General features: G+C 41.7%; 2 protein-coding genes across 2 annotated transcripts in view; both read right to left on the minus strand.

Annotated features, from left to right (window-relative positions):
* Nucleotides 1-2409: 2409 nt before the first annotated feature.
* On the minus strand, nucleotides 2410-6557 carry LOC146892543 (uncharacterized). The gene is made up of 3 exons (XM_085696272.2): nucleotides 6137-6557; nucleotides 4387-4533; nucleotides 2410-3572 (listed from the first exon to the last, which is right to left on the minus strand). Exons 1-3 carry the CDS (start codon nucleotides 6555-6557, stop codon nucleotides 3106-3108), a joined length of 1035 nt encoding a protein of 344 aa, XP_085552398.2. The 3' UTR covers nucleotides 2410-3105.
* A 2841-nt stretch (nucleotides 6558-9398) lies between these two features.
* Nucleotides 9399-12287, minus strand: part of Slc15a2 (solute carrier family 15 member 2) — a 29222-nt gene continuing 26333 nt past the window's right edge. Inside the window, exons 21-22 of the mRNA XM_048454195.3 lie at nucleotides 11489-11593; nucleotides 9399-11185 (exon numbers count right to left, since the gene is read on the minus strand). Of these exons, the coding sequence (XP_048310152.3) occupies nucleotides 11009-11185; nucleotides 11489-11593 (282 nt within the window). The 3' untranslated portion in view covers nucleotides 9399-11008. The remainder of the gene's footprint in view (nucleotides 11186-11488; nucleotides 11594-12287) is intronic.

Here is a 12287-nt window from a genome sequence, read left to right on the forward strand (position 1 = left end):
TAACAGAAGGGGATTGCTCGGACCAACTTTAGGCTACCCTTAGCCTGGATATCAGCTCCAGAGGACTGTGTGACAAGCTTTCTCAGCTAGAGTCCATGAATTATGTATTTGCCTCCCCACAGCCTGCTGCTTACAGGGAAGCAAAGTCCCGTTCTTTGGTTACTTCTTCAAAAAATTTCTGCAATTTGCTGATCAAGGAAGAAGCTAGGCAAACATGGATCCAGTCACCTCTGAGATCTACACATTTTTGTAGTCTTTGGTGTCTGCATGCATACCTGAGTTATGCTTGTCTTCCATGTCCATGTTATTGTGTAAAAGCAAACAATTGCTTAAAGAAACCTTGTACACAAGTTGGATTTAATGGAGTTCAACTGAGCAAGGAACAATTCACACACTGGGGCAGCTCTCAGAATGAGAAGTTCAGAGAGGTGTGTTCGGAGCAGGTGGCATAGGAATGGGGAAGTGAGTACAAAGAGTTGGCATTTTCCTCTTTGCACATGGTCTGATCAATTGGCTGGCTGAGATTTGTGAAATTTGGCTGAGAAAGCAATTTGTTACATAGGTATTGTAACTGAAGGTTTCTCTCCTGCCCGCCAGTCTCCAAATATCAACTCTGAGGTCTAATAGTAATTATAAACTGTTTATCCTATTAATTCGGGCTTATTTTTCACTAGCTCTCACAACTTGAATGAATCCATTTCTATTATTCTATATTTTACCACAAGGTTCGTGGCTTGTTATCTCATATCTTGTTTCTCAGGCAGCTGCTGGCATCTCCCCGACTCTGCCTTCCTTTCCCTTTGTCTTTGTTTGGATTTCCTGCCTGGCTATTTGACCAAATTAGTTTCTTTACTAACCAATCGTAATAAGACATATTCACAACATACAGAAAGAAGGGCATCTCATATCAAGGTATATTCCTAAATTAGGGTGAAAGTTAAGTTACATGATAAATTAGGTTATGGTTCCTTAGGGAAGGATTTAAGTACAAAAGAAAAGCATCTTCAGACCAAATTCAGTTTCATAAAAACTTCTTCAAAGGACAGTGTCTAATGAGAAGACAAGCTACAGAATGAAAAAAAAATTGAAAAGAAAATCTATTAAAGGATACATATCCAACTTGTAATAAGAACAGTTTAAACTCAAGAAGGAAACAACAACCCATTTTTAAAATGGATAAAAAAGATATAAGGATATTAAATTTACCAAAGAAGACATCCAGTTGGAAAACAGGATATACATTTCATGCTCAACATCATGTACAATTAAGGAATTAGAAATTTAAAAAATGAGACACCAGTAGGCACCTATTAATCCAAAACACTAAGGACCCCGAATGAAAATGTTTTTCCCTTTCCTGTGGGTTTTATGAACATCTGTTTTAGATTTCCATTTTTATTTTTTTATACTGTTTCAAGTGCATCTCTCTGAATAGATTTTTTAAAAAAGATTTATTGACCTCCATGCTGTATGTGTACCATGTATAAGCCTGGTGCCTAAGGAGTTCAGAGGCGGGCATCAAATCCCCTGAAATTGAAATTCTAAGTGTCTGAGCCACCATGTGAGTACCGGAAACTGAACCCAGATCCTCTGTAAGAGTAGCAAGTGCTCTTACCACTGAGCCATCTCACCAGCCTTTCTGTATAGATTTCTTTGTGGTTGCTGTAGGTATTGAGTTCTACATATCATTGTGATTGGTGTCTTATAGAATGCGGGATGTCATATTATGAAACTATCGCTTACATTCTAAGAGACTGAAACGTTTGCTGACCTCACAGCTGGAGTTAATACACCCTGAAGTTCCTTAAGGCTGCTAGCCTACTGTGTACTCAAACTGTTTATTTGATCTGCCTTAAGGACAGGAATGTAAAAACCAATCTTACTTGCCTTGGTTTTACTTACTTGTCCATGCAGTCAGTCTTTACATCCTAAGCTAACACACAGCTACAATCCTAAAGTGTATACTCCTCCAAGCCCCTCTCACCCATATATGTGTATCATTTGCTGAAAGCAGAGAATACAGAATTTGAAAGTAGCTTCCTAAAATCTACTATAAAGGCTTAAAGTTGGTTGATAAACAATGATGTTTGTTTTCTGGGAGCTGGAGCCCATGACTTAATCCCTTGTAAAAGTTTGTTAAAGATTCTGTCAAGTATCCATTTCTTCCCCCATGTGATGCTCTCTAAACTGTTCTATACATACAGAATTAAATCTTTTGTTAGAGACAGACACCACTCATACACACAGACACATGCAAAGACAGACATCCCTCACACACAGCTCATACAAAAGACGCACCTAGGGACAGACATACACAGACACAGGGACAAACATACCGCACCTGCGCGGGCTGGAACCATGAGTCTCGGCGGAGGGTGTCCAGGTTGAATGAATTCACAGAGCATGAAGTTGAGATGGAACAGCTTCTTTATTGTTCTGCTGGGGCTAGCTTTTATACCATGGCACCAAAAGAGGAGGGGGCTGCGAAGGGACTGTCATCTGACCCCAGAAGGGACTGTCACCTGACCCCAGCAGGGATCAAGGAATGATCACGTGCACTCAAACTTCCTTATCCAACTCCAGGAGCAGAGGGAAGTTATGTTTTCTTTGCAGATAAGCACCTCAAATGGGGGCAGGGAAATGTAACTCGGGGCAGCAATTCCCACAATTCCCCCTACTTTATTTTATAATGAGGGGTCCTGTCTTAGGTCCTGCGAGGGAAGTACCTTCCCTTACCCGTCATAGGGCCCCTGATGCCCTGTCTTGGGGGGGGGTCTCCTCACAGGTTGCCCGTCCTTGGAGATCCTCATTTTTTCAGCATCTGCAGCAATACCTCATGACTTCCGGGAGGGTCGTGGGCCAGACTGAGCAACACCTGACCGTGGACAAGCTCAGTCATGGTGAAGGTGTTAAGGACTCGTTTTAAGAGGGGCAGGCCTACTGCCACCCCTACTAGTCCCAAGATCCCCAAGGACAAGGCACCTCCCCATCGCTGTGCCCAACCCCCAATCTGGGCCATGGTATTCCACCATCCCTCAGCAGATACAGGTTTAACACGAGCTTCATTAATTGCAATAATTTGATGTACTAAAGAGTGGGTAAAGTTTACAAAGGAATCATTCCAAGGCCCCCTAAGGTAAGCATTAAGGATTGCACCTCAAAGGACATATTTTTCATTTTCATAAGGGTCACACAGGCAGAATGATAAAAATGAGAACAAGAGGCTTGTTGCACCATCCACAACACATTAATCTGTTCCTGCAATAAGGATGTTTGCTGATTTAAATTTAACATCCCCAATTGAATATGTGAGTCAATGGTATTTTGAGTCTCTAAGGCCTGGGCAACACGGGCAGCAAGAGTGTTAACAGTCTCTGCAGTAGCTGCATTCTGGGACGTGGTGATTCCTGAAATGGTGGCAGCTGTGGCTGATATGGCGATAGCTGCGATGACTGTGGCAGTGATCCCAAAGTCTCTTCTCTCTCGATACAAGATAAGCTCTCGTCCATCATGTGGATCTTCTACCACCAGGGGAACCAGGGCAGGAATTCTCACCATCAGCACGGACTCATCTGTCAGGGACCAGCAGTTGCTCAAAAAGCAGGAGCTGGAAGAACAATTAAGGACACCATCCTCCCCGACCTACCCATTAAAGGAGACAAACATAAAGGGGGGCAGAATACAAGCTAGGCTGACAATAGAGAAATTCATTCCTGCTTCGTAATTAATCTGGAGGGATGTTTCAAAGATGTCTGATGTGTTCCATCAGGCTGTAGCATTGAAAGCCAAGCCCCTTTGAAGGGATAAAGGCCTAATATCTGTATATGCACGAGGGCCGCAAAGAAACATGCCTGCGAAAGTAGGTGAAACTCCTGCTATATTTGGATTTCTATAGGAATAATCAAAGGCCCCTCTCAAGGAGTTTTTAAAAGTAGGTCGGTGACCAAACCACCATAAATATTTATCTCCCTCCAATTTCCATGGTTCCTTAGGAGCACAATTTCCCCAAGGTAATGGTAAATACAATCTGAAGGATTATGGCGTCTTCCAACATAAGGGAGCTGGTCTCGGAGGGGTTGGGAGTCCAGAAACATTTCTTTTAAAATGTATTGGGTAAAAGATATCTCTCAATCTAAAACAGAGATGCCCAGAAGAATTAGAAGAAAAGTCTCCCAGAGAATAATTACTAAGGACCACACATGGTCCAGAAAGAGAGACACTAGGCATCTCTGAAATATTGCTAATCTTCTGGAAGCAGAGGGCACGGGATATATCAAATGTTAAATTACCCAATGGAGATCTTTCTAATGCTGTATTTGCTGCAGGAACCCCCAATGTATAATTGGTGGAATAAAAGGATGGAAAAACAGAACTTACTTTACTTACTGGCATCAGTATGGGTGGATTCCTCACCAGTGCCCATCTCAGGCCTCCCTCGATGTTCTTCACTTGAATCCATATTATCAGGACCAGTAGGGCCTGGCTCCACTGGCTGAACATTCCACTCCAGCATCCAGATGGGTTTTTTGGTTCCTGGAAGGAAAACGCAAATGGCTCCCCTCACCCTAGCCAACATGGGTGTGGGTGATTGCCATTGTCCCATGATACTATCCTTCCATTTAACCCAACCAAGAGATTGGGAAGGTTTCTGTCAATGTCTTTCCATTGCTGATAGACCTCGTTTATCTACTGTTAAAAAATTTAAAATATATAAAATTGTAGATAACTGGGTATTTGGGGAGGTGATATATTCCCTCTTCTTTATTTTACAAAAAAAAATTCTTTAAGAGTAGCATGAGTGCGCTTCACTATGGCCTGTCCTGTGGGATTATGTGGAATTCCAAAGGTATGTATAATTTGATGTTCTTGGCAAAATTATGCAAACCGTTGGCTTGTATAAGCCGGTCTGTTGTCTGTTTTGAGAAAATCTGGAATGCCCATATAGGCAAAAGCCTGTAGACAATGGGCAATAACATCCTTAATTTTTTCTCCTGAATGTAGGGAGGCATAAATTACCTTGGAATAAGTGTCTACAGAGACATGTAAAAATTTAAGTCTGCCAGCTTGAGACAAATGGGTAGCATCCATCTGCCAAAGGTGGTTAGGATGGAGGCCTCGAGGATTAATACCTTCATTGGGGGCATTATGAAATGGAGCACAAGCTGGACATTGGGACGTGATTTGAGTAGCCGTGGCTAGAGAACAGCCAGAGTGAAACTTTAGAGAAGAGGCAATTAAATGATACTTTTCATGAAGATGATGGGCTTGTTGTTCCTCAGAAAGGAACAATGCCATTGGGCGGGTAAGGGAATCTGCAAGCTTATTTCCCTCTGTCAAAGGCCCTGGCAGATCAGTATGGGCACGAATGTGGCCAACAAAGGCAGGAAATACTCTTTGGCATATAAGACTTTGTAGCTGAATCAAAAGGTGGAAAACCTGAGAGGTAGGTAATATGTATGGTGAGGTTTCCAATGGCCCAACAATACTTGCCACATATATACTATCAGTATACAAATTGAAGGGTTGATCCTTGAAAAGAGAAAAGACCATAAGGCAAGCTGTGAGTTCTGCAGCTTGGGCAGAGATTGGACTTAGGGGCTGCTTTTCTTTAATTGAACCAGAGACCACCACTGCATAGCCCTTAGAAGAACCATCAGTAAACACTGAGCGCACTCCCTTAAGGGGGGAAATTTTAATAATTCTTGGAAAGATAACAGGATGATTCTTAAAAAATGAAATTAAATGGGAATCAGGATAATGGTTATCAAAAATGGCTCCAGTGGTTGCGATGAACAAGGCCCATCCATTTTGAACCCTCTGTAGTCTTGTTATTTCCTCTTTTTGATACGGGATTAGAAATTTATTTGGGATCCTGCCAAAAACTTGTAAACTAAAATCATATGCTTTCCATAGAAGCTGTAGCACCATTTCATAATATGGGGTCACTACCTTCTTAGGGGAAGCAGGTAAATGTAGCCAATAAATGGGTTCCCCTTGCCAAAAAACACCAGTAGGTGAAAATTGTGAGCTTGGGACGAGCCCCTAAGTTCTGAGAGAAAACTCTGTCCCGTGACTCATTTCCCTCCTCCCAGTCTGGAGGTTTTTTTCTTTTTAATTTTCCTCTCTTCTACCTTACCGGGCTTCCCCTTAGCAGGCTGAGGGAGCGGTTCTGCCTCTGTGTCCGAGGCCACATCAGAACAAAGGGAAGCCTTAGTCTCATTATCTTGAATCTCAGATAACACCTCTTTTGTTGCTTCCAAGGCCTGCTTAACCCGGACTTTCTCTATAAGCAAAGCATCCCTGATCAGTCTCCAAAGGGAGAACGTGGCTATTGGCAGGACTTCAGGCCCCTCCTTTCTCAAAATTGTTTGAAGATCCCCACAAACCTGTTCACATTCAGAAATATGGAGAGCTCCACTGGTGATGAACCAGGGACTCCACGTTTCTATAGTTTTAAGAAAATCTTCTAAAGTCTTAGTTTTTACAGCTGTTCCCTGCTCTTTCAACAACCTCTTTAACTGAAACTTTAACTCTGATTTACCCGGGATATTCCCCATTTCTTAATTATCTCTTATCTCTTAATTATCTCTTAATTATCTTAATTACCTCTTATTTCTTAATTATCTCTTAATCACCAATGCATCCTGGCCAGCTACAGGATGACCCGGTCCACAAACCTCTCTTTCCGATCTTGGTGGACCTCCAAATACCACACCTGCGCAGGTTGGAACCATGAGTCTCGGCGGAGGGTGTCCAGGTTGAATGAATTCACAGAACATGAAGTTGAGATGGAACAGCTTCTTTATTGTTCTGCTGGGGCTAGCTTTTATACCATGGCACCAAAAGAGGAGGGGGCTGCGAAGGGACTGTCACCTGACCCCAGTAGGGACTGTCACCTGACCCCAGCAGGGATCAAGGAATGATCACGTGCACTCAAACTTCACCTGACCCCAGTAGGGACTGTCACCTGACCCCAGCAGGGATCAAGGAATGATCACATGCACTCAAACTTCCTTATCCAACTCCAGGAGCAGAGGGAAGTTATGTTTTCTTTGCAGATAAGCACCTCAAATGGGGGCAGGGAAATGTAACTCAGGGCAGCAATTCCCACACAAACATTCCCAAGATGGCTTCAAGCATACACAGACTTGGACTCATGCAACAGACAGTGTTGAGCAAATTACAAAACTGCATGTAACTTAATATTTTTTTTATTGTCTTCAACAAGTGAGAACAGAAATTCACACAACATACAGTTACACACATGACATTTATAAGGCAAAGGAGGTTGGTGCATGCTCCAAAGTGGTAGGAGCGGTGGTTAGCATACTTCAGGAAGAAGATGAAGGAGTCTCATTTGAGGAAGTTCAGGCAAGAGCAGTACAGACAATGGAGGAAAGGAGTTATGAGAACCATGAGATTTGTAGTGAGAAGAATTGCATAGTGTTTGGGAAAATGATGATTAGCTGTTGTAACTGCGTGGGTAAAGCTAGGAGCTGTCGGAGGAAGTTAAAAATAGAAAGTTGAGCACAACCAGCATGGTCCACTTCCCTGCCCTCGATGTGCCCGCTTGGTTTTTTTGTTTTTTTGTTTTTTTGTTTTTTTGTTTTGTTTTGTTTTTTGTTTTTTTGTTTTTTTTTTCCTGCTGAGTTTGTACAAAGCCTCAGAGAGGCTACAACAGAGTTCTCCAGGAAGCCAGTATGAAGTGCTGGGACCAGCACTTGAGATGGAGTAATTTGTCATTCCCTGTCTGGGCTTAAAGTTCTCTGCTTGTGAGCTTTTTGCTGTTGTTGTTCATTTGTGTATAAATACTTTTTAAAGATAGAGTTTTTTAAATCTGTGAACGATCTGCTGTTGATTTTGAATTGCAAATGTCAAGCTTTGGAGGTTTGAATGTCAATTATTACACTTTATTCAAAAGGAAAACTAGGGGCTTCGGAGATGTCTTAGTGGTTAAGCATGTTTGGTGTACAAGCATGAGAATCTGAGTTCAAATCCCTAGAACCCATGTAAAATGCCAGCCATAGTCTTGTGCATGCCTGTAACTCCAGTGCTGTGATGTAAGGACAGAGACAGGAGGATTCCTGGGGGTTTACTGGCCTCCAGCCTAGCACCAGGTTTAGTGAGAGACCCTGACTCAAAGGAATAAACTGTAGAATGATGGAAAAGGACAGTCAGCGTCCTCTTCTGGCTTCTGCACCCCCCCACAATGATAAAACAATAAAGGAATGTGAATACGTGTGTACATGTGGGCTCACACATATAGAAGTGTGTCTTCCTCTATCACTCTTTAATGTTGAGACTGAGTCTCTCACTGAACCTGAAGTTCTCTGCTTTGGCTAGACTGGCTGGCCAGTGAGACCCTGGGATCTATCTCCCCTCTAGCGCTGTGTTGTCATGTCCAGCTTTTATGTGGGTACCGGGGACCCAAAACTCAGGGCTTCATGTTAGCACAACAAATAGGTTACCCTATGAGTTATTTCCCCAAACCCTATGGTCTCAAGGCCCCACGGGATTTGATTCCTAGATTCCTGTAAATGAGTCTTCTGTCTCTTACAGTGCTGTTTATTTCTCTAGCTCACTGTATCATTGCTTGTCTAAGGATCTATTCCCCAAGAGCCTCTCAGTCATCAGGCAACTTTGAGCATCGATAAAGTGGATTGCTAATTTCTTGTTTCTCTCTCAACTAATTCAATGAATGGCACATAGAAGAACTCAAAATACGAATAATAGCATTCTTTTGAAAACTTTGGAGTAATCTCACACTGATATAATTTTAGGAAACATCGAATATTACCTTACCTGGTTTAACAAAAATGCTTTGTTAGTGGATAGTGCTAACCTTGTCTGTCAGATGACTTCTGGAATGCTGTAGTTGGTTGTAGGCATCACATATCTTAATTGCTATATTTTAGATAAAGGGTTATTTTTAGAAGAACGAAGCAGTTGTGCTGAAAAGACAGAGCTGTACTTTGTGAGGAACCTCTCACAAGAACTCTGAGAATATTTAGCTTGATGAAATTAGTGGAATTCATACTGAAGGTATGCTCTCCCTAGCACTCCAAAGACCCCAAGGAGAAAGCTATGTTTAGCCTCATTTGTGGTAAAGGATAGAACCAGTGTAGTAAGACAGTCTTTGGTTTGTCTCTTCAACTGTGGTGTTGGGAATTGGATCTGGGAACCTGCAATACTAGGAAGTTTTCTACCACTGAGCTATGTCCACAGTTCAACAGCAGAAAGCTTTGTTGATGAAGCCATTAGCCAACATAAAGGTTCTTCTGAAGAGACTACCACATGTTAAGATAATTCAGGGACATTATGACTTCACTGAGGATAGCCTAGATCCTTTACCCACAAATATAATATTTAGAGGATAATAATATATCTCATTCCCCAAATTTACTTGTACATAAAAACATTTATTCACAGATCAGTGTTAACATCTCTTAAAACAAAATTCACAAAAACAGTTTGAGTTAAAGCTGCTTAAAAATGATTATCTTTTGAAGAAATATGGACAGGTTTGCAATAGGATATCTGGGGGAAATCAATGGTGTTGCGACCCCTTCTGTGCTTCTAAAACCTTAGCCATTAAAACTGCAGTATTTAAAGCTTAAGGAATTGGAGCAAATTCTCTTAAGAATATATTACATTATCAACAATTTGCAATCCAGCATTGGCTATAGATGGGAACAAGGTAGTTAAAGGAGGGAAATGAGGTCTTTCATACACGGGTTGTGATTTTTTTCCCCTAGTAATGCATAACACAGCCCGATAGTCCCAAACTTGTCCCTTGATCCACACTTGGATGTGAGATACTGTTTGTTTCCCAGCACTTTTTGTTCACACATGCACACAGAGAAAGCCCACATGCTCTGCTCACCCCTGCAATCTTGGCAGGTTCCTCATGCAGGACCTTGACCATTTGTTGAATACTACAATTTAGAGCTTCAAACCTAGAATAGAAGTGTTATCCCTTTTCGATAAACAGAACACTGCTAAGCCTAAAGGGAGAAATGTAAACAAAAAATATGGAAGAACTAAAAATACACCACAAAGAAGCTAAATAGAAAAAAATTAAAGGAAGTTGAACTAGAAAAAAAACATTTTGTTACTGAAGATTTGCTGTAATAAGCAAAATAAGATGAATAGCAAGATAAAGCTGTCCCAGCAATACTGTTGCAATACTGCAACAGGCTGGGTCCAGAGTTAGTTTCTTAGACAGATGTCCTCAGAAGAGCACAGTCCAGGGAAGAAACACTAGAGTTCCTTAGAGGAATGTGCACTAAAGAACAAAGAATAATTTATATGTGTTCCTGTGTCCCCACATCTGTGCTTACTGTTTTTAATTGTGGTTTGTCAGTACTTGAGAAAGGGGTGTTCAGATAAGTAGATGAAACACTGTGGTAATCAGAAAGATGTATCTTTCATGAGCTGATAAAATACCGTTCTGTAGCCTGTCATCTAAAATCATATTAAACTTACTAAAGGCTGACAAGCTAGCCTCTGGATTAGATCATACCATACATACCATTCTTGACACCTTCATGAATAGCACAATTATACTACAGATAAAGAAACTTGAAATACTATTCCTCTATTATTCTGCATTTCCCCCCAAACCAACACATCAACAAGTGAAATTATCAGTTCTAAATACCTGATAAAGGAGTCTCCTAAACTTGGCATACCCGCAGAGACTTATCTGTATTACACATTTGTATTTTCATGACCATTTGGAGGTACTGGGCTAGCTTGAGGCACATTGGCTTATGTTTAGAGAGCTTATTGATAGCCTAGAGGACAGAGAGTCTCTTGAATTCTTGTCTAAAGATATACCTGAAAACCGAGTCCTAGAATTGTCTCTATTATGTAGAAAAGTGGAGAAGAGCCACTCAGATAAAATGCTACGTCCTTGTCCTAACCTGGTGGTGGCAGGGGGAAATATGCTTGAAGATAAGTGATGCTGAAACCAGAGCTAGGAAGCGGTTATGAGTCCAATGAGTCATCAGAGCCTTGTATTCTTAGTTTCGAGGTTGATCATATTCCCCTGGGGATGAGGAAGCTGCTTATCCGTTGGCTCGTGGATCCCCTCTGACATTAAAGGAACATAGTAGTAGCCCATGATGGAGAAGATCAGGCAGACCACCAGCAGGAGGCAGGAGAACAAAACGAATTCGGCCCACTGCAGGAAGAAATAAACGACAGAGAAAATTATGAAGAAACCTTTAAGAAGTGGCAGGTTGGGAAGATGACTAAGGAGTAATCACTTGAGGCACTCTCTTGGCAGAACACTAGGTTAACTGGCCCTGCCGTCAATAGGCTCATGGTGGTCATTGTTGTCACATAAGACATCTATTTGCTGGTCAGGTCTGTTATCTAACCTTCCTGTCCCTTACGGGGTATCTGGAGGTCAGGAAAAAGGGAGACAAGGAAGTTGGAGGGCAAACTGTGTAGGCGTGAGCTCCTGTTTGCCTCAGAGCCTTACCTGTACCAGGCCACTGAACTGTGCCACAACAAGCACGATAATATTCCCAACTGCAACTGTCAGCAACCAGGCTGCCTGGAGCACAGATTTCATGCTAGATGGTGCCTAGAAAGGAGACATTGGTAAGCATTCGACTTCCCTATCCCACCTTCCTGCCACATGAGTCCATCCATGAAACATGTCCCATTAAAAACTTCTATTTCCCATCTTCCTCACTAAGTTCAACTATTACGTTGATTCAGGAGATGGTGATGGCATTTCTTCTTATCATTCAGGAGATGATAAGAAGAAAGTGGATCTATTAATTGGATTTTTAAATTTATTATATCAAATAATTGTTATCTCAACCTTAAGGGGTAATCTGTATCACTATGGTACTCTGAAAATATAAGAAAAGTAAAAGGAACATAAAGATAAGAAAACACAACAGGATTACAGAGATAATTTACTTGTTCCTATTCCCAAACAGGTCTCACAGCTAATATTTGAACATGAGTAGTCTAACCCTACAGCCTTCAGTCTTTATCCTTACTTTTTTCCTCCAGAACCAAAATAACACAGAGCCAAATGCTGCATTATCATGATCCTGGAAATCAAGATGGCTGTTCAGGGTCCTATGTAAGGAGCTCATGAACCAAAGAAATGGAGGATGGCTTGGCCTTTGAGAAGCCTGAACCAAAGAAATGGAGGATGGCGCGCACCTTTGAGAAGCCTGAACCAAAGATATGGAGGATGGCGCGCACCTTTGAGAAGCCTGAACCAAAGATATGGAGGATGGCGCGCACCTTTGAGAAGCATG

This window comes from Myodes glareolus, chromosome 2 (assembly GCF_982192425.1).
Source record: "Myodes glareolus chromosome 2, mMyoGla1.1, whole genome shotgun sequence".
In the NCBI taxonomy this organism is placed as follows: Eukaryota; Metazoa; Chordata; class Mammalia; order Rodentia; family Cricetidae; genus Myodes; species Myodes glareolus.

Excerpts from the sequence above, each read along its gene's own strand:
- LOC146892543 (XM_085696272.2), bottom strand. The coding sequence starts at position 6,557 with ATGGGGAATATCCCGGGTAAATCAGAGTTAAAGTTTCAGTTAAAGAGG. Across the intron at positions 4,534-6,136 it reads GCCTGCTAAGGGGAAGCCCG|GAACCAAAAAACCCATCTGG; the intron begins GTAAGGTAGAAG and ends TTTTCCTTCCAG. Across the intron at positions 3,573-4,386 it reads ATCCACCCATACTGATGCCA|ATGAGTCCGTGCTGATGGTG; the intron begins GTAAGTAAAGTA and ends GGTCCCTGACAG.